Raw genomic sequence first — 22,971 nt, 5'->3', positions numbered from 1 at the left:
TAACTGGTAAATTTTATCAAATATACGTGCGTATATAGATATACAAAATAAACACAACTTGGCAAGTTTATCGAAGAATAACATATTGCGAAATAGATAAAAATTAAAAAGAGAAGTCAATATCGCCTGTAGAATCCATGCCGGATATATGACAAGAAATTAACGCAGGAACGTTGCATTCAAAGAGATTAAGATGCGCTGGTACAGTGATACCGCGTTTCTTAGAAACATTCAGCACATTCAGCTGCAACAGAATCGTACGTGACTAAGATCAAGTTTCATTCGCTCTTATCAACTAATTTTGCGAAAAGAAATACAATGCTTTATTACCATTTTTTTTTTTTTTTTTAAGTCCTCATTATACTAACGACTATATACGTATCTCAGATAAGAGCTAGGATATATTTTTAAATTGTTGATTTTTTCAATACATTGTCCTTATTGATGCAAGTTTCTCAAGTAAGTTTGTTTGCCTCAAGAAAAAATATGTAAATTATACTGCGAGGAATAATAATGGTTCCACATTACCAAGGAATAGATGAAATGTCTGTGCGATTTAACGTTTGATTAGTCGTACGTTCGCTGCATAATATATGTATATTATTATATATTTAACTACTACACGTACTATATACGTACATTGCATTTGAAATTTTAGCACAAATAAAAGAATTAACGCTTTCAATTAAAGCGATTTTATATTACATTTTCAGTAAACGGATAATTTTAAGCACAACAATTAAATTATATTTAAAAATTATTAAGTCTGTCTTAAAATATTCATTGAAACATGTGCTGTATTAAGCGAGTACTATTAACATACATGAAATGATATATATATATATGTAGTATGACCTAATGGTTCAAGCTAGGCTTGTTATACTCATTTGAATTTTATTTATCATTTTTCATTTAATGCGCTGAAATTATATTCAATAACAGACTGTTATATATAGCGATGTAAGCATGAAAAAATACGAAGTGTAAGAAGAAAAAAATATAGTAAGAATGCACAGAGTAAATCATTAAATTGTTGTGACTCAGCACTTTCGATCTCAGCGATAAGCTATCAGACTAACGAATTCACTTTTCAATGGAATCTATAAATGAGAAACGTATTATGATATAACATCATTTTTATTCAAGAAGCACGTAATTTCAGTCTTTAAGTATCGCTTAAGTGCTAAGTATCGCAAGTCGAACGCTATTCGAGTTCAATAGATTCAATGCTGGTCACAGAGTTAATCCAGAGTACATGTAGGTCGATGGCATATCAAACACGTGATATACTCTGCACATTGTGAACTATGTATATACCTAACTATATATACGAATTCCAAAGCTCGCGCATATTACGTTTCTCTCTTCCTTCTTACGACAAAATCAAGCAGTCGAATATTATTTATAACTTCTTACATTTTCTATCGTAAATCGACATGAATAAACATACTATAATCGGAACGTCAAAAATGCAAACAATGGCAATTTGTATAGTTCATCTTTAACGAGACAAGGTCTACAACGAAGTAAGAAACTAGCGCGTGAAATATGAAAACACGATATTATTTTGCCGATCACTGATAAGTCGAGCACGAGTCGACGTCAAATGCATACGTTTAAATATTACTCATTCTCGGGAAAGAAAATTACCTACGTGGTATATATACGATAACTCCCATAGTCGCCATTTAAGCTCTAGAAGAGCTTAATCCAAAAATCAATGTTTTCGATCGATACGCTTTAACATCAGGAGAATAACCTGACTATATATCCTTCTCTTCGATTGATCGGTCGTTTCGCTTTAAACGTATCTACGTATAAACCGGTACTATATCTCGAGAATTTTCAAGGTACAGTAAACGGTACAATACGTGTAGGAGTACATGTTCGAGAACGTCGCCGGCGTAAATGTGTTTTCTCGTAGTAACCAGCTCTTTAGCACCTTTACTTTACCAGATGTTCCTTTCTCTCTTTCACAACAATCTTCCGCGGCATATTGAATCTACCTCCTGCTGGTGCATATTAATCGCGCCGAGATAAACACAAATATATCTACACTGTGTCCCCCTTTCTTTACACGCAATTCAACAATGGCTCGGTGCTAAGGACAAAGATACAGTTATCAACTCAAGTTTAGATTCTTGCGATTAAGAATCCGTTTCATCGTCGATACGATCCACTATGTTTCAATCGATAATCACTTCTGTCGTTCAACAATATCGAATTCGATATTGTACACTATATCGATACATTTTAACGAATTAAAATAAGCGAACACTTAATGAATCACAAACTGTCACACAACCGCATGATTATACAAAGTTTTTGTACGAGTCAGTAAAAAAAAATTTATTATAAATTCACGGAATCATAGTTCATCGTTGATGAGATGCACACAAACGGGAATCTATCATGGCCAATGATTTCTCCTCGGGGAACACATTATGCCCGTCTAGACTCGTACGATTACCGCGACATCACGAGATATGTTAGATAGGCATTCGATCGCGAACGCAGCGTAAACATAACTACAGTATTTTAGTTGGTGGCGCGTAGCCGAGAGGCTGACCCGGCGCGGGGCGTCACCACTCGCTTCAAGAGGCTGGTGACTAGCGTCACTTTTCACTTCGGCATTGGACGGACACCGACGACGGTGGGAGCGACGTCGTACAGCTACGTCGCGTGTCCACCGATTCGTCATATAGTCAACTTCGCGTACCCTTGGATAATTCGTTCATCGATCAGTAACTTAGCGTATTTCATGTTAATCTGTTAAGTCATCTAGCCACACGCTTTAAAAATACTATGTCAAGGAACGATAGCAATTGTCATGTATATAACACTATTGTAATCTATTTACTTATCATAAAAACAAAGCGATATTTTTACTACATTTTTACGTTACTATCACGAAAATATTTCGTTATTTATCTTAGAAACTTTTTATGTGTTTATTATAATATATGAAACATTTTGAAGTTTCACTGGTACTGTCAGGATCGTATTGGTTTAAGGAAAATGTATACGGATATTACAAGACAATTACTGTAAATAAAAAATTAGTACACGATACGAACAGCAATCTTAACCATATAATAACAAGCGATAAAAACGGTCCTGCTGAGGCCATCGGAGCTTATTAATATAATAAATAATTTGAGTTTAGATACTTTGCTCGTCTCTGTGAAACATATACTTTCGCTAAATATGCTGTAGCTTTTGTGTATATTTTCAGATTTGTTTCAAAGTTTACCAATACTATGATAGTCGAGTTTCATTCAGTACTGATAAAATTTCAAAATGTTCCGTATCGCACGTATATATATATAATATATTTATATCGTACATGGCAAGATATATTTATAAGGAAAAACGGTTGCATTTCCTCTCGTACGTATCAGTAACATAGTATCAAGAGTTTACGAAAGAACAATTTAATTACAAATATCTCATTTTTCTTTTTTTCATGTTCCACTGCTATCAAAGAAACAGTAGAGAACTGACCTTGCTAAAAACAAGTTCGTTTTAGCGCGGTCTCAAACATGTTTTATCGTTTATACCGCTTCGCTATGATTGGACTTTAGAGTCCTTTCTGATAAACCCTTGTACTCTAAAAAAGTGAGAAACTTCCTTGTGATACGTTACGTGCCACTCTCTGTCCAATAAAACGAATAGAATCGTTTCTAGGTATGGCATACAAATTTAATTGAGAAATCAAGTTTTTATTGATATTAACGTTATATTTTTACTATACGAAGTAAGATAACAAGTAGCCGAGAAAGACAGAAATTGATTGAGAATATCGTACGATATGTTGCTGTAAGATATAATCTCGAGTGCGATCAAAGCTGATAAACAAATAACAACGTTTTAAGATGAGAATTAATGATACGCCTTATATGTTATGAAATTTAATAAAACGCTGATTTCAGTAGAACGATGAACATAATTAGAAGAAATAAAAAAGTTGTTTATCATATGCATGGACTTTTCATATTACTACGTTACTTCTAATTTTATCAATGACATAATAGACTGTCTTGAAAGCGGTTGTATCTTCTCATGTGATATAAAATTTTCCAGACTAAAAGTCACGTTTCTTTTTATTCGTAAAAATGACATTCTTTCGTTTCTCTTTTCATAATTAAATGCGCGCGAGGAAACATAATATTACTGATAATGTCTTCGAGATATTAGCAGCAACATAAAAGAAACACGAAAAGTTGAAGTTGCAGTAAATATTGCTGCTTAATTGACGTATGCGCAAATGCAATTCCAGTATCTATATAATGGCGCGATTTTACGACATACGGTTACTCATTAACTTTGATAAATAAACGGAACGAATTGTATTCCGAGTATAGCGATTTGCATATCAAATTGAAAATTGAAGAAAGAAGAAACGTATTAGTAAGTAACACCAGTAATAACATTAACAAAGAAAGAACTTAAATATAACTTTTAATTCATTTCAACTAATATTTATTTTATATATTAAACAGCAAATTGAGCTATTTGCAACATTAGAATCCAACGACGTCAGTAACAAAATTAAACAAATTTAAAGAAAGAATTTGGATTTGACATTTAATGTGACACCATCGATTTATACGATTTATTTCAATAAAATTTTCCGCAATTCTATGGAAATGGTCATCAATCAGCGCAATTAACGTACGTCTTGCCCACATATAGTGCAAATGTTCGTCTATCGTAATCACGCGATATAACAGTGTAAGGAAACGTAACTACATAAGTATGCAGCCGACAGTCATTCGTACTTTCACCGCTGTTCGTGGGTGTAGTTTTGCAAACTTATCTGCCGCGTGTACGTAATTATCCCTTTTGTTTTGCATATCCTGCTGTTTTACACGGACGTTAAAAACACAGAAAGCGTTCTTTTTCTTTATACCAGGTGTTATTACGCTGGAAAGAAAGAATAGGCTCGTCGAATCTAATTAAAACGGGACACATTTATGCTTCCTACAGCTATACGACATTAAAACAGCACAAGTAACAATTTTACGTTTTATCGTTTACATCTAACTGCTGTAACATCCATTCGTAGCCATCTGCGTCATCTTAAAATTGTCAAGGATAAATGGCGATCACCAAATTGCTGTCTCATGAAGCAAGGACGCAAAATAGTTTTATAACGGGATAATATAATAATAAAGAGCGCTCGTAATAATTTACGTCGTCAGGTATCAAGCATGACACGACAATTTTTTTTCAAGCAAATATATATATGTGTGTCTTTGTGTATTCCCCTTAATATCTAAATAGTATATCAAGATATCAAGTATCTTATCGTATGAACGATAACGTTTCAGGGGAATCATTCAGAAATCATTTTTTAAGAAAGTTCATTACCTACGAGAAACATTCTTCTTTCGCTATTGCGAGATGCACTTTGCACAGACCTGTACTCTCAAAATTCATCTGTAGCGAACTAAATAGAGGAGAAGCCTTTCGAATAACCGAGGTCGCGTGACTAAGCATCTCAAATATGGATGCGATATCTGTTCGCAAACCTCGCCAAGTGATAATAAAGCACATGCGGTCGCGCACGTAACTATTAATAGCGGTGGTTTCCGACTTGATTTTGGGTGACGCTACAAAGTTTTTGTTCTTAATGCTATGTTTACGTCAAAGGAAACTTATTACATAGTTTTCCTGAGATCTCGTCACGATTATCGATATTTCAATCCGTAGGCGATACGTTTTTTTCGAAGATGAACGCATGAAATGCGAGTACACAGGAGACGATGAGTACGCGCGATGACTGAATGAAAAATAATTTGAAACGATAGTTTAATGTACGGAGAGGAAATGGCACACGTTTGGTAAAAGTTGCAAAACACTTCATCGACGTTCAAGTGTTAATTAATCACGATGCAAGCGCAAATTTATGCGTGCAAATAGAAGCGTGACTGTAAGACAGAGAAGCAAACGGACGACACACCTGTGTAAGACACGTGACACGTGACAAGCTCGAAAAGCAAATAGCCAACGCTTGTTATCGTAAATATCGAGCTGAATTCAATAGCCGTATGCTAGTTAGCCGAGTATGTCATGTGGAATGTATAAGGAAAACAATATTACGAAATTAGAACGACAGCGCTTCACAACGTTTCATAGCAGTTTGTCCTCCAGCCGATAACCATTCGCGATATCAACATAATAACGTCGAATTGACGACCTACCATTGACGACGATATTTGTAATTTAAAATAAAAAGCAGGAAGAGAGAGAGATATATATATAGGCTTGAAGAAATGGCCAGAATGTTATCACATGTAACTGCATAATAAATCGTACGATGTAGTATAAACAGATACACTCTCGAAGGATCATTTAAATCAAGCTGTATCTTCTCGTTAAGAATCACTGAAATTGTTCATTACGCCGGAGTTATTAATTTTATAGTAATTACGATTATTTCAAATAATAAATGATTTTTTAACAAGCACGTATGATGAATCATGAAAGTATTTGATGAATGCGTTATCGCAGAAAAATTTTTATGACCATATTACATAAAAAAAACTTTTTTAATGCTGCAATAACACATGGCTATTACGCTTACGTTAGTAAGGTTGATCTAAGGCGGAAATAAGAAGTTAGTTTTAATAAAGCAAAATAGAGCTGGTTTTAATAAAACGGAATACTACAAAATTTCACTACAAAATGAGTGCGTTTAATGCAAGACGATTAGGAGCTGTGTTATTTGTACTTTATATGTGTTATATTTAAATTATATTTAATTTAAAATAATATTTAAATAAAAGCGACTCTTTTATAAGGTACACAATGGTATTTTTGCAACGATTGTAATTAGTGGAAAAGATGTTTTCATTATATACAAGGAAGCTTATTAATGTAAAATGGATTATTTATTGATCAAACACTTTGATGGCTCCTGTGAAATATGTTTGCAATAACTATCTTCTAATTTCCATGTACACTTTCTAATTCTTTTTTCAAACTTCACCGATATAAACACGATACCTCGCATTTTATTGCGACGCTAATGAAATTTCAAAATATCCCGCGAAACACATACTGAAACGAACTTTTATGGGTATATTAAGCGTTCAAATTTACGAAATACAAAATACAAAGATTTCATATAATAATGAATATTTACAACGAAAGGAACACTTCTAAAAAAAAAGAGACAAAGATATTAAGCTTTCCAAACATATAACAGAAATCGTAGTGTAAAAACGTACATATTCTTGATTACGAAAAAGTGTTTTGCACGTAGATAATTTCATAGTAATTTTTCTCTGGTAGAATTTAAAGACGTTTAACTCAATGTTGAAAAACACTTGTAATATTAATAATACGGTATAATTACTAGAAATGTATTCCTCTGTCCATATGTCGTCGATCCAATTGCCGATCGAATAAACGATATGTATAAAGTTGCACTTTGGTTATCAACTGGAACGCGTAAAATCATGATTAAAGATAAGATTTTAGTCAGCGATGATATAGTAAATACCGATTGATACTGTCAGTATCGCCATAAAACTCTTAATCGTATTTCCATTCTAAAATTGTATTAGTGATTTTAAATAAATTAATCAAACAATTATGATTCAGATACTCCATTAATATATATATATATATACTTATAATTAAAATATAATTAAATATATATATTTATAAAAATTAAAATAATATATTATATTATATATATCATTGGTACGATCATTCTTTGTAGTCGTAAATGAATATCATACTAGTACGTATCATAGCAAGTTAATAAAAGAAGGATAAAAAAAAAACGAAAGCGAGAAGAAAAGCAAATTTGCAAGGTAAATGTTAGTATCTCGAACGTTATTATATTATATAATAGAATAACCTAACTACAGTGCAATTTTTTATTTAAACATAAAAAGAGATCATGTAAGTAAGACGTGAGATATCTATATAGCAAGTAGAGTACTTTGTTCTTTTGATGAAGTTAACTAATGAAACAGTTAAATCTCGTGGAATTACAATAATTGTACAAGTGAATTCAATGTAGTATTACATTTTTTTTAAATTTATACTTTACAATTTGTCTAGCTGGACATTTGATAAATTTTTCTAGCTTATAGTTCTAAATGAACATTAAAAGTTATCAATCGAAAATTGGGTATTTTTAACAATTGTATTTTTCATTAAGATCTATCTTAATACTGGATCATCAACTAGGCAATACTTAACTTTCCAACATAAAAATAGATACGTATATACATATATACGTATTTATGCTATTCAAGATTTTGTGATGTAAATCCATGATTAGAATCACGCTCGCTTTTGCTCACAATTGTCTAGTCCACATATATTATCTAATGAAGATTATAAATATTAAATTTCATTACCTTTGTGCGATATCTTATTAATGAAATTAACGATAAAATAAAACAAAATCAAGATATTTTTAACGAGAGCAAGATTAAAGCGTTCAAGAAAAATATGCTTTCTGATTGTCTTGCAAGCACAGTATAAAATTATAAAGTATTTTAAAATTAAAGTAATTAGAAAGTATAAAATTATTTTCGCCACATGATTTTTAAGGATTTTTCACTATTTATCGAAATTCACGATGAAGATAATAAAAACATTAACAGCGTTCAATTTTTACATAAAAGTCATTTGCTTTGAAGTCAGTTGTTTGTTATATAAAAGCCATTTACATTACAGTTAGTTGAAATCGTTAAACATAGATAATATAGTCAAGTGTAGTAGTATTAAAAAATGTTAACGAAGAATTTATTCTCTACCAATGATCGGAAAAATTAGGTTTCTCCGTCGTGATTAAATAATCCAAAATAATTCTTTTCGTTATTTATAAATGACCTATAATAGAGTTTCCTGAAAAAAATTATCCTAAAGTATAATTTTTCTTTGCAAAAGATCACTAATGCATAAACATACTAATTTTTATCATTTATTCATGTTAATTGAGTATATAAAAATATCTCTACGTCGTTTTCTATTAAATTTAATAATAGATTTAGTAGAAGAATATTTAACTATGCATCTGTTACAGACTGATATAAATTATTACAAACAAGTTAATTTTACATTTGTAATACTTGATATATACTTCTTGATGCATATAATTTCTAACTTAGCATAAATTTGACAACCGCTGCATAAATGAGTTGTTCTGAGTAAACAAAGATCTCTGAGAATTGGGACTGGAATGATGTCACGCGAGACATTATAGTTTCATATTCTACAATTAAGATCTTCTTTAGCAATTCATGACAAACGTCTTTTAACAAAGATCTTGACGTCTCAAATATTTTTTAATAGTTCTTGACACACTTTTTGTCAAATTCCATATATACTATATTATTTTACTTAGTTTCAATCTCCTTTTCTTATAAATACCCAAAAGATGTAGAAGTTCCAAAAAAGAAAATAATTCCAAAAAATTAATGTTCTATTGAGATCGAAAAATGATTATTTCAATTATAATTATAATTAATTCACTATTAATACTACTACTATTAATATCTACTATTAATATCTACAATATTAATAGCTACTATTAATATCTACAATTGTTAATGTGTAGTATATTTAAGAACAAATCAGAAGTTGTTTCGATGTTACAAATCGATCAATATACCTTAATAAAAATAATATTGTATTAATGAGGCTATGAAACTGAACAATTCTCTTGAATCGTGATCTCCCGTAAGTTGTAGCAATAGCAGCAACGACAAACAGATTGCACACACCACAGACCTTCTATTGTAAGATTTATTATATCAATAAATACAAAAACTATTTAGCACGTAAATTCTTTTCGCTGTAGAAAACACAGTTTCATGAAAATTAAACAATACGAATTATGAGCATGTAATACTATATAGCTGTTTATTTATTTACAATGTTAAATTGCTACGCATTACTGAGATTTCATTCTATCTTGAGCAACTGGTTGTTACAGAAGATAAAAATAAATTCTACTGAATCATGTAACGGAACTGTGACTTTGTTTGATATTCAATTTGCGTGATTACAAATTTAACATTTATATACAGTGCGCGTCATTTATAGATATTAATATTCTAGAGTATTTTAATCAGATAATTAATCAAAGATAAATGTAATGTATAATATGGCTTTTCTGAAGTAATCAGAAGATTATTATACAGAAGGACAATATTTACAATTTGCTAGGCTTGTTTCGTATCTATTTCTTTTTTTTTTTTTTTTTTTGAATCATAATTCCTGTTAAAAGAAAATTTTTTTCATTATTAATAGTAGAAATAAATTTTTCTCGATGCTTTTATAAAGAAATTCTGAAGCAATAAAATCTAAGACCAGCTTTGGCAACATCATTATCAGATACGCTTATCATTTAGATAATTACTATATTAACAAAATATAATTGCTTATATTTATATTTATATCTTCATTGTTTAAATGCTCTAAACAAGCCATATTTATTAAAACAATTCGAACAGTCCAATAACCCAATAAACCGAAACTCGTCCTAATTGCTTCAAGCGTCAAAGCAAATTGAATTTTATTAAACTGCCCCAATTGTTTCTCTATCATTCTCAAAGTATCTCGCTCAAGCGATAGTACATCGTTTTATAATAAAAGAAGTACTAGAAATAGCAGATAAACGATATCTTTATTCTATCTGCGGGGTAAGTATCTGGCTACGAAACGAATCACCGGTGAGGCGAGTGAATCAATTTCGTTCTATTATTACGATCGGCTGACGAGATGCAATGGCAAAAGAAGGGAATGAGTCACTTGCCGGCTTGTGACACACATATGCGAATACAGCCGCGTTCCCGTATGCACATGTGGCAATAGCCAGACGTACGTGTCCGCGAAACTCGTTCGAGTCCTAGCTTTAAGCCATGGATAGCAGAAGAGGATTGTCGTGCTCTACCGCGACAGTAATCGCTCTATCCCCTTCTTCTTCCGTTACTCATCGTTCTGGCGAATCATGCAAATCACGTTTCGAGTAAACATTCGTACATATACCGTATACGTACAATGCATTAATACGTCTACAATACCGTTTCTGTTTGCATTTTCGCCCGAACGCTTACATAACGCGCGTCATAATTATCCTTAATGGATGGCTGAATGTGTGCGATAGTATGAATATTTTCGACTCGTTTCGATATTTTTCTTTCTTCGAAGTAAATGCGTTTCGCTATATACTGTTCAAAAATATCTTTACATATAGTATTACGTACACAGTATGTATCCGAATATCTGTTTATTCTTGACAGGATGTATTTCAATTTACATATTACCGATATAAATGAGATCGCGGTATTTTTATTTCTTGTAATTATTGTAGTTACGTTTAATAGAATGCTACGATAATACGCTAATAAGAAGTGATAAAATTGCTGTAACCATTGCACCTCGTAGAAGAACTAGTTTGTCACTTCTTCTGAAGCTTTTTATCTTTAGATTCTTTAACTTGTAACTGAACGATCAGCATACATAATACATTCTCATGGCCTCACCATTAAATCACCTTAAGCGATAAGACCTATTCCAGAGAGTCATGAAATATGTAAACAGAAAGATTTCATCGGGATATATCATTTGTTTATTTTAAACATGACCATATGTCTCGTATATCCTTTTCAATGGTACTATCGCGTATCACGTGTAGCGGTTCAACTCATGTATATGTAGAAACTTTTCTCCATATATTATGTATATTATTATAAAAGATGTTATATAATATATCGAGCGTATATATATTAGCACTATATAAGAAATTGCTGATTCATGAACATATGAATATTTATTACTATCGTATCAGTATCATTGTTTTTGTTGCTAAATCAAGTCAATTAATACGCTTTTATTCATTCATGTATAAACGATTTCACATTCAGTTATTAAGGCTTATTTTACTTATGAAACTAATAAGAAAAGATAAACATCATTTTACTTTTGTCCTGAAATCTTTCGTTGAACGCTTTCGTTCCATTTTAATAAATTTATGCAATAAATAATTTGGAAACGATTCGAAAGAGTTTTGATTAAATGTGAGTATTCGTTAAAAGCGTATGAATTTAAGAGATTTAAACAATTATATGTATTATAGATAATTAATATTCAGCGATGTGATTTATTGTCATGAACTGTTTTTTGGGAAGTTTGTAAATTAATAATTTTGTTGATTTTTCCTTTAATTACTAATTCTCTATTATATGTTTTATAATAAGGTATCTATTCCTAGCTTTTATGTAAACATTTCTAACAATGTTTTACAGCAAATCTCAACACTGAACACACTTTTCTACATCTGGTCCGATGAAGAATTGGAAGTTTACAACACTATTGCATTTACGTTCTTTGCGCACTTCAAAAAGGTAGGCAAATGGTTTCGAAGTTTATTTTACTACTATTCAAGGACGCAAAGAACACGTGAGTCAACTGTGTGCCATTTGGGTATAAGGATGGTTACTTCGTTGTTACAGAGAACAATTGATTTGAAAAGAATACATCTATTAAAAACACTAACGAGTTTTTGTATTTATTATCGTTTATGTACTTGTTGCCGTTTATAATAATTATTTCTAATTTTCATTTCTAATTATTACGAAACTTAATCCCTTCTCTTCCTTCATAATATTTCATACATCTTTAACAATTAATTGCAGGCTAATCTACATGAATCAGTGTTTGCAATACATAATCAAAAAAATATCAAAGCTTTTACGATTACAAGTGTTTCTTTATTTAATCCAATTTAGATAAATTTGATCCAGTTTATATAGTTACGCATAGGCAATATTGTACTCTAATATTTCATTAATTAACTAAATTAATTAAATATTAATGCTTTATGTTTCCTTCAAAAAATCATTCGAGAAATGCGTTTCTATTGTAGATAATTAATAAAAAGTAATTTTAAATAAGAATTCGATTCTTAAATGGATTAACAGATAGTTATAGAGAACAGGTTACATAATAGAAATTAATAGATCTTTTGTTCCCATATCAATGTACATAGATATATATTACGTGTTTTCTCGTTTTTCATTCATTTCAACTTTCTTTTAGAATCATTTATATCTTTTCTAATAATCTTATCTTCAAACATCTTTTCTAATGCGTAATCTCACTGACATGCGTAATTTTCCTGATCGAAATATATTAGAATTCTTGGCTTCGCCAGTATTCAGTTCATCGCTTATTATGCTAAAAACTGTTCGCATTAAAGAAATGGGATGTACGTTTTTACCAACTGGAAATTGAAAAAACAAACGATTCTAACGCTGTCATAAATAGATAAATAAATAAAGCAATAATCTCTTAAACACTGTAGTATCCGAATATTATTTAAAAAGAATCATTGTATCTTAATGTTTCGTTCCATAAACCGTACATAAACGAATGTTTGAAAACCACAATATATACATAATTGTACGTACTGAAAACTAGCCCTACAGCTGTTACTATGGTACATCTGCTATACTTTTTCTCTTTCACACATTCCTTTGTCTTATTCATTGTCATTGATACATGTGCGCCGCGTTTAGCGCTTTTATCTTGCTGTACGGATTAACGTGTATGCATCTTTATGATGAATTGCATGATCCGAGACAAGCAGATTCATAACAGAAATATGATCGCGGTTTTGCTGTATCAATGACGTCAATTTCCAAGATGCTCTCGATCTTGTTACAATGTAATTAGCAGACTACCGATATTTATACATTTATAAGAAATTCGAAGATGTAAAATTGTACAGGCTATATATGATATGCGAAAGATACTCAAAGTGTTCAAAGCCAAGTATCCATTCGTTATATTAGTTAGAAAGTAAAGCTTTTCACTGAAATTGTATTTCTTTAATTGCGTTTTAGTAATGCAACTAAAATTTAAAAGATGTTTAAGATTTGATAATTTAACATAAATGTAAGACTTAACAAGTTAAAATAAAATAGAATGTAGATTTTACATTAGATATTTTGTAGCATTGAAAAAGAGAAAAATTCTTCTTTAGACACCAGGCTTCAGAGGTTTAAAATAAGATATCTATTTTTGATGTTTCGCGTTGTGTAATGAAATTTTAAATAATAGTAAATATTGATCTAATAAATATTAATATATAATATTAAAATACTAAAATGACCAATGAATTTCGTTACTTTTATTTACAAGTAAATAAATAAAATAATTTTTTATTTTACTTTCTAATTGAATTTTCATAATTTACTGCTTATATAATAAGCGTAGTGCATGAACCATATATATTACTATCTTTAATTATTTTATTTATGCATATACGTCTAACTGTCTTTACAGTAAAGATAAGAATACAAGAGCATATATAGTTATACATTGTTAGTGATTAAAAATGGAAAGAGAACATCCATCCGAAACATAAATAAGAGTTTAGCAAGGAATTCTTTCACCGATGGAATTGTAAAAAATTATTTTAGACGAATAATTCATAATGGCTCATGAAAAGTTATGAATTTTAATATTATTAAAATGCATTTAAAAAAACTATTTTTATTTTATTTTCTTTATTATTTTATTTATTCTGATAATCAATTTATAACATTATTAGTGTTAAAAATCATTATACATTTGTTTGCTTTCTCAAGTATGTAGATAGTCTTTCTTTGAAATGATGTGAAAAAGGCAAAATTCTACTAGAAAGGTATTGCGATCTTATCTATTATGTTGTGATATTATCTTTAAGTCTGTATATTTGTAAACGTTAAAGTACAGTATTTCTGCAAATATTCACTAAGAAGTAACATTGTTACATGAAAGTGTTATATAAGAATCAAAGTTCGACTTATATTCCTAAGTATAAATAAAAATATAATGGTAATGATATAATTAACAATAAATTTGCACAATCATCACAGCAAACTAGAAAGGTAGCATTCATTAAATAATTATTTTTATGATACCATATAAAAATTACGAAAATAAGATCAATAGAAGTTTGAACAAATTAAAATAAACAAAGTAAAATAGCAGCTATTTAGTGATAATATACAATTTTTATTTATTATTTAAAGTTTTATTAGGTGACAAAAAAATATTATCAACCGGCACTGAGAGTGTACTATATATATAAATATCGATATTTCTAGAAATGCTTTTCTTTATCCTTTAATGTATATGTAATATTTTATGTATGTTTCGTTTTAAATAATTTGTTTTATTATAATATAGACATAGTAATCAAGTTGATAGAAATTGTTAAATAAGATAGAAATTATTCTAGAATGTGCGCAATGCTAATGTTATATAAAAGATATATTTTGAAATTTGAATGAAAGAAATGATTTGGTATATAAACATTTATAAACTCATTGTAAACTCAACATTCTCTGAAGATATCTATATAAAAGTTAATCGACAGGAAATTGCAACCACATTGTATACAAAGAAAATTTGACCTTGAGTATTATTGATCTTTATCTAAAACGACTCTAGTAGATGTTTTCGTATGGTTCCTAAATGTAAGTAACTGATTTTTAGATCGATATTTCCCTTCAACCGACTTAAAAGATTCCACAATAAATAATATAGTTGTTATCTTTGCTATAGTAATAAGTAATACAATTTTGATACTAGAATATCATCAAGTACGTAAATACTTAACATACATTGTAAAATAACTCAGGAAATAAAGAAGCAAATACTACTAAAATACAACTTTGAAATAATTTTATGAAAACTAAAGATGTTTACTGACAATTATAAACAACACCATGCAAATATTAACATCATTTTAAATTTCCAAAATTATTGTAAAGTATCGTTTCATTTATTTTAGGAAAATTATGTTATCTTTGATTAAGAAACTGTTTACGTTAAATTTTTCATTCATAAATTAGTCTCCTAATATATTTCTAATAAAAATATAACATTTTCAACAAATTATTATTTTAATAATTTATTATTTGCATTTGAAGTGGATATGTGTAAATCTGAGAAAGGTATAGGTTCGTTAATGCCTTACTACGATGTTGAGGAAAGCTAAATGCAGTGTGGATAGCGCATGCGCACTGCTTCAAAACTCGATAGTTTATTCCCGAGAATCGGTTTCCTTTAAGTTGGCTGCTCTGTCAGCTCTTTGTTCTTACTAGCGACGGTCGAATACTGTCAGCATTTCTACTCTCCCGGTTGGGTGGTTTCATTCGTCTTTCGGCAGTTTAGAAGGAAAACGATCTGTTATATTGATCTGTACGACGTACGACTCCCTTAATTCCAAGCTTAATTGAAATTTTCGCTTCTATTCTTCTATCAACAATCAAAACGTAAGTATTGTTAAACTAGGCTAGCTTTGTTCATGGTTAATAGTGATTAGCCATGTTTGCCGGTAATCACGCTTTCTTTTACTGATATGCGCGTATCATATTTACTACGCGCTAGAAAACAAGATATTTAATTAGTATTGATTGTCATTTATATATGCTTAAATAAAACAGATGAAGTAAAGATGAAGTGAAGTAGAGACCAATATTATAATTAGTGTATAATTAATAGTTTTACAAATATATGTTTTGCATTTCAATGCATACAAATAAAGCCATAGTACAAAGGGAGATCACTAAGTCAAAGAAAAAAAGACGGTCTGTTCTGTTTTCTAACATTTTTTTTGGGTTCTGTGTACATGATTGGTGTTTATATTGTGAGAGATGTGCTTACAGTTTGTATCGATCTCTAATTTCCACGAATTACTAATTTAAACTGATATGCCCTCGTAAACCGGTTGTAACAGAAAGTATTTTGAAATATTTTCGAAATAAAAGTAAATAGTATAATAAATATCAATTGTAATTTTCTAAATATATGTATGTATATGAACTATATTATTTAGAATATTTTTATTAAATTTTGTTTATAATATTTTCAAAGTGTTTTATTTCAAATTGGAATATTATCTTTTAATTATTGTCTTTTAAATTAGATTATTGTTGTTTATTGCGTAGACTTTTTTCTATTCTTATTGTAAAATAAAAATAAAATTTGTTATAGGATACAATGGATTATGAATGGTCTGAAGAACCTCAAACTTCTGTAAGTATTAGAGTTTCAATATTGGAACACTTTATGATAATAAAAATGATTGTTGTTATTTTTTATATTAGTATGACAGTAATGGACGTAGTTATGGAAAAGGGCGAGGCTTTATACCACACCAGAACAATAATAATGATAATATCAACAGTAATACTTGGGATTTTAAAGGCTCAGAAAATGTCAAGAATGGCCAATCTAATAATGACCAATTGTGGCAATCTGATACTGATGATGATTACAAAGTAACCAGTAAAGTAGGAAAAGACGCAGAAGGAGGAGGAAAAGGCAGAGAAGAAGGAGGAATAGGCGGAGAAGAAGGAGGAAAAGGTGGAGAAGGAGAAAGAGGTAGAGGCAGAGGCAGAGGGAAAGGCAGAGGCAGAGGAGAAGGAGGAAAGGCAGGAAGGGTAGTTGGTCGAGGAAGGGGTGGATTTAAAAATAGGGATGGAAATGATAATGATAATAATGATAACAGAAGAAATAATAATTATGAAGATGATGCTGATGCTGGCAATCAGAATGACCAAGATGGTAAACAAAAAAAAATATTTGCTACACAAGGCAATTCTGGTATAGACATGCCACAGAAACCTAGAGAACGGTACATTCCACCAGATTTACCCAGTGATGAAAAAACCTTATTCAAAAGTGGTGTTGAAATGGGTATAAATTTTGATAAGTATGACTTTATTGGTGTTAAAGTAACTGGAGAGGATCCACCTCAGCAAATAGAATCTTTTGAAAATATTGGCCTTAGACCCATTGTTTTACAAAATATAAAAAAGTCTGGATACACAAAACCTACTCCGATACAGAAGAATGCCCTTCCAATTATAATGAGTGGTCGAGATTTAATGGCTTGTGCACAAACAGGCTCAGGAAAAACTGCTGCATTTGCAATTCCCATTATACATTTGTTATTACAAAGAAATGCTGCTCTAGGGCTATCCCCGTCGTACTGTGAACCACAAGCTGTTATCATATCACCTACTCGAGAACTTACTATACAAATATGGCAGGAGATTGTTAAGTTTTCATACAATTCATTTTTAAAGACTTCAGTTGCATATGGTGGAACATCTGTTATCCACCAAGGGGGAAAGCTTTCTGCAGGTTGTCATATACTTGTAGCAACACCTGGAAGGTTATTAGATTTTGTAGAAAGAGGAAGAATTAAGTTTTCTTCCGTACAGTTTCTTGTATTGGATGAAGCTGATCGTATGTTAGACATGGGGTTTTTACCTAATGTTGAAAGGATTGTAGATCATGAGACTATGCCCGCAATTAACAGGCAAACATTAATGTTTTCTGCCACCTTTCCTGACGAAGTACAGCATTTGGCAAAAAGATTTCTAAACAATTATTTGTTCGTCGCAGTTGGTGCCATAGGTGGAGCTTGTGCAGATGTGGAACAAAATTTTTATGAAGTTGCCAGGGGTAAGAAGAAAGATTTACTTAAAGAAATTTTACAAAGAGAATACGATGCTGGTACTTTACGAGGTACTTTGGTGTTTGTTGAAATGAAGAAGAAGGCAGACTTTATTGCAGTATTCTTGTCTGAGAGTAATTTTCCTACTACCAGTATTCATGGCGACAGATTACAGAGACAAAGAGAAGAGGCGTTAGCTGATTTTAAAAGTGGGAAGATGTTTGTCTTGGTAGCTACGGCTGTTGCTGCTAGAGGTTTAGACATAAAGAATATATCACATGTTATAAACTATGATTTACCAAAGGGAATCGATGAATATGTTCATCGAATTGGAAGAACCGGTCGTGTAGGAAACCGAGGAAGAGCGACTTCCTTTTTCGAACCAGACGATGATGCACCACTACGTGAAGATCTTATTAAAATATTGAAACAAGCAGAACAACCTGTTCCAGATTGGTTGTTGGGTGCAAAATCGTGCAGAGCCTATATCCCAGGAAGAGGCACAAACAGATACGGAGGTGCAGACATTAGAGAGGTGTGTAACTTTTAATTATGTCTCCATTATCATACTATAATTGTATATGTAATTTATATTTTATATGATAAATATGCAGTAGTATTTACAAAATGAATAATAATGTATATTTCTTTTTGTACAGTATATAGATGGATATGCCGAAAAAGTGTATATGACACCTGCAACACTGAAGCCAGAAATAACAATCGAGCCAGAAGAGGCGTGGTAGAAAAGTTTCTTTTTTTTGTTTGTTTACATACTTTTTGGTATTATTGCTAGGAACAAGGTAGTATACTTTGTTTCTTTATTCCATAAGTCAGAGGTACAAAGAATTTTCTATTCATTAAAGCTTAACATGTTTAATGTTATTCGTTAAAGAAGATTAACAAGTAATAGTAAGTTTGTCTTTTATCTAACCAAATCGTGACTGATGTTTGACTGAAACAAACCAGACTGGATTACGTACCTCTTTAGAATTATAAGTTATGTATAAGATAATATGTTATTTTTCGTTGATGTAATATGATACCCGATTTACGAGATGTTCAAAGTGTATTCTTAGATACAGTTTAATACACTGTCTTGATCGTACAAATATTAGTTTTTAAGAACAAATAATAACCACGATAACCACCTAGAAATAATAGTTTATTTTTATGAAATGTTACTCTCAAAATATTATATTAAGTGTTTTGTACGTTTCTTTTTATAATAAAGAATGCAGTGACCAAATGCCTTATTTTGAATATCTTTTTAGTCGTTTTTTTGAAAAATATATTTACTACATAAATTTCGATTTCAAATTAACATGTATTTTTACGATATATGTATATGGGATCTTGACTTATATACAAAAAATGTTAGAAATTATTATTACTATTATTGGAAAAAAATTTTCATGTTAGTTCGCGTAAATACGTATATAACATATAAATGTATATGTCTTTATATAAAAAGAGATATTTTTTCGAGATATTAAAAGAGATTTTTTTATACAAATTATTTTATTTACATTTTATAAAATTTTATAAATTAAAAAATATTTTATACATATATCAGGTTTTAGAAATAATTAAACTTTTATATTAGCTTATAGCATTATAGGGGATGAAAATTCAATCAGTAGTGAATGAGATAAGAAATCAATATAAATGATTACGTACGTATATAATTCATTAGTAATTTAAAAAATAAATTTTGTACATACCATCATTCATCGCCATATCCATCAGATGTAAATCTTCGTCATTAAGGAGAGATGAAAGAAAACCATCGGTGGTTTGATTGATCGAATCGGAAGTTGGTGTATGGTAGTACATCATATCCGCCGGCTCGGATTTATAAGCTGCTCCACTTTCTGCGCCCATCGGTTCGCTACTGTTTGTTAAATTCATTGACGTTGCTACGGCCGAACCCAGATTTGATGACCCACCTGTGGCAATTAGTATTTTAGTTCCAAAAGATTAGGTATTTATTAACATTTGTTTTTCTATCCTGCCCTTTTTTTTATTATATTGATAGCATTAACAATATAATAATACTATTAGTTAATTCTAACACTTGTACTACATATATGAATATCATTTTAGACATTTTCTAAAAACTTTAATACTTCTAATTATATATACTATAACATTTAGGAAAATGTCCAGTATCATTTAGATAGCGTTTGTTTAAAATTATACGTAAATATTGATCAAATAAAAATGTGAGAATTAGGTCTTTTATAAAAATGATGCATTTTATCTTACAATATTTCAGGAAATCTACTAATGAATCATTTTTAATACAAATGTTTGCATTTATATCGATTTGGCTCCATTTAACTGAAAAATATGATTTTGTAAAAGACGAAATATTATCTCATTTCTTCAAGATTTAATAATCTAATAAGTTGACGTATGACCATAATTTGTCGTATTTATTTCGTTTGATAATTATAGATTTGTAAATACTTTTGCATATATTTTAAAATACGACATTTATTTAATTTTTCTTAATATATAAATTAAATTATGTATAAAATGACCTATTTTTGCTATACTTAAAAGCCATTTAGAAATTATATAAATATATACACACATTGTATATGTACATTTTATAGAGAAGAGACACGAGGAATTTGATTTAATTTATACAACTCTAAATTTTTGTGTAATGAAAGTAAAATGTTTGATGTAGATCACTCACCCACATTGTGATACGGGCTCGTCGCATTAAGATCACCCACCGGTGGGGCCAAAGTAGCATTGTGAAGCAATACATTACGTTGTGCTTCATAATGACTGTGGCTTATACCGTGCCCTGGGTATCCAGGATGTGCCGGATGTGCAAAGTGATCTGGTGCACCAGGTAGCGATAAAAGAGATGCTAGATCTTGCCACCGTTGTTCCATACTCATTGCACGCATGAATGGCATGCGACCCTGAAGCATACAAATTACAAATTAGCACATTTTCCACCTTCATATATTCCAACAGGCATTAATAATTGTATCAAACGTTAAAAATACTACATATATACATATATACACATTATAATATTTTATTTTTCTATTCGAAAGGAATTTATTACTCTTCAAAAAATTGTACACGCTAAAAAGAAAAACAGATACAATTTTCGAAAAGGATTTTCTATTTTCAAACAATGCAACGCGAACCACCCATGTTTACTGCAATAATAGAAAGAACAGATCGAGTATAAACCAGATGTGCTACTCGAAAATAATACCAAAAATACAAATCTTGAAATGTTTGACCTCCGAAGATTCCTAGGCATTGAGATATCGCGACTGATTTATGTTTTCAGGGTGTTTCCACCTCGTTGAAATTGCAAATGTCTGGACTTGGTTGAAGCATGTGAGACTGGATGGGAAATGACCTGAAGAAGTTATATTGACCATCTTGAGGACGGGGGATGGAAATGCGGTTTTTAAAGGACTCGTAGTCTTTTATATACTCTATTTGTTTGACGCGAATGCCAGTTAGAAAAAGAAGCAGTAAAAGGAACATCAAATTTTACTTTTTCTCCAAATATCTTACATGTTTCGAATATTTCCTTCATTATTTCAGGATTTAAATTTTCCAGTAAAATATAGCTTCTCATAAATCAAATGCTATATTTAATCTTTATTACGATATAAAGGCAATCAAAGATGTTGAAAACAATTGTTGTAATAACAACAGGCATACGTGAACACATTTTATTTCAATAATTACATTTATATCAAATAAAATCTATATATCGTAGGAATTACGCTCTCTTTATATCGTGTTGTCATTGATTCATGTATCAATCCACTGTCACGTCTACAAAATTCCGCGGCTATCGAACCTGTCAAATCTCAAATCGGTGGATGTTCGGATTCTAGCAAGATAGAAACCCTGCTGATCGCGTAGGTGTTGGCCACACGTAAGGTCGGGCAAGATATTAATGACTTTGGTATACCACGTGTCAAATGTATCTTTCCGGCTGTGTAAGAACGCACACCGATCATGATCAAATGTCAAACCATGCGTCAAGTATGGAAATTACGAGCAAGAAAAATTTTTATTCAACGAATGATATTTCGATACGATAAAGAGAACAATTTCGTAGTCCATACGATCATAATTCAATAAATGAATTGCCCGTGTAATGAACAAATTATACAATGAAATATCTTCAAATTTAATTTATTTTGATATCTCTTTAAATAAATGATTAGGTGTTTAAGCACACAAACTTTAAAATAAGCGACCTTAAATTTGTATAGTATGTATATAATATACAAGAGTATTATACACTGTATGAAGAATTCAAATGAAGTAAATTGTATTTGTGGTTTCTTCAGTAAACATTATCACACAGAGATAAAAAGACATATGTAAGCTAGTTGCTTACAAAATGACCTAGTCTCCACTGAACGAGAGTTAATTTATCTCTCTTATCCAAGCTGATACCATCGAGCGTATGTAGAAACACG

The 22,971-nt window shown here is 30.6% G+C and overlaps 2 protein-coding genes across 6 annotated transcripts in view; one reads left to right on the top strand and one right to left on the bottom strand.

The window, feature by feature from the left end:
• Positions 1 to 22,971, bottom strand: part of Cnc (NFE2 like bZIP transcription factor cap-n-collar) — a 112,411-nt gene that overhangs the window by 5,238 nt on the left and 84,202 nt on the right. For all 5 annotated transcript variants that reach the window (XM_072004932.1, XM_072004931.1, XM_072004933.1 and 2 more), the window contains exons 6-7: positions 21,198 to 21,432; positions 20,215 to 20,439 (exon numbers count right to left, since the gene is read on the bottom strand). In XM_072004932.1, the coding sequence (XP_071861033.1) occupies positions 20,215 to 20,439; positions 21,198 to 21,432 (460 nt within the window). The remainder of the gene's footprint in view (positions 1 to 20,214; positions 20,440 to 21,197; positions 21,433 to 22,971) is intronic.
• Vas (ATP-dependent RNA helicase vasa) lies at positions 16,108 to 19,656 on the top strand. Its single transcript, XM_072004936.1, has 4 exons — positions 16,108 to 16,298; positions 17,020 to 17,061; positions 17,133 to 19,025; positions 19,150 to 19,656. Exons 2-4 carry the CDS (start codon positions 17,026 to 17,028, stop codon positions 19,234 to 19,236), a joined length of 2,016 nt encoding a protein of 671 aa, XP_071861037.1. The 5' UTR covers positions 16,108 to 16,298; positions 17,020 to 17,025; the 3' UTR covers positions 19,237 to 19,656.

Source organism: Bombus fervidus, chromosome 6 (genome assembly GCF_041682495.2).
Source record: "Bombus fervidus isolate BK054 chromosome 6, iyBomFerv1, whole genome shotgun sequence".
Lineage (NCBI taxonomy): Eukaryota > Metazoa > Arthropoda > Insecta > Hymenoptera > Apidae > Bombus > Bombus fervidus.
Note: the sequence above shows the minus strand (reverse complement) of the source record. Positions and strands in the feature narration are given on the sequence as shown.

Excerpts from the sequence above, each read along its gene's own strand:
- Vas (XM_072004936.1), top strand. The coding sequence starts at position 17,026 with ATGGATTATGAATGGTCTGAAGAACCTCAAACTTCT. Across the intron at positions 17,062-17,132 it reads CTGAAGAACCTCAAACTTCT|TATGACAGTAATGGACGTAG; the intron begins GTAAGTATTAGA and ends TTTTTATATTAG. Across the intron at positions 19,026-19,149 it reads GAGGTGCAGACATTAGAGAG|TATATAGATGGATATGCCGA; the intron begins GTGTGTAACTTT and ends CTTTTTGTACAG.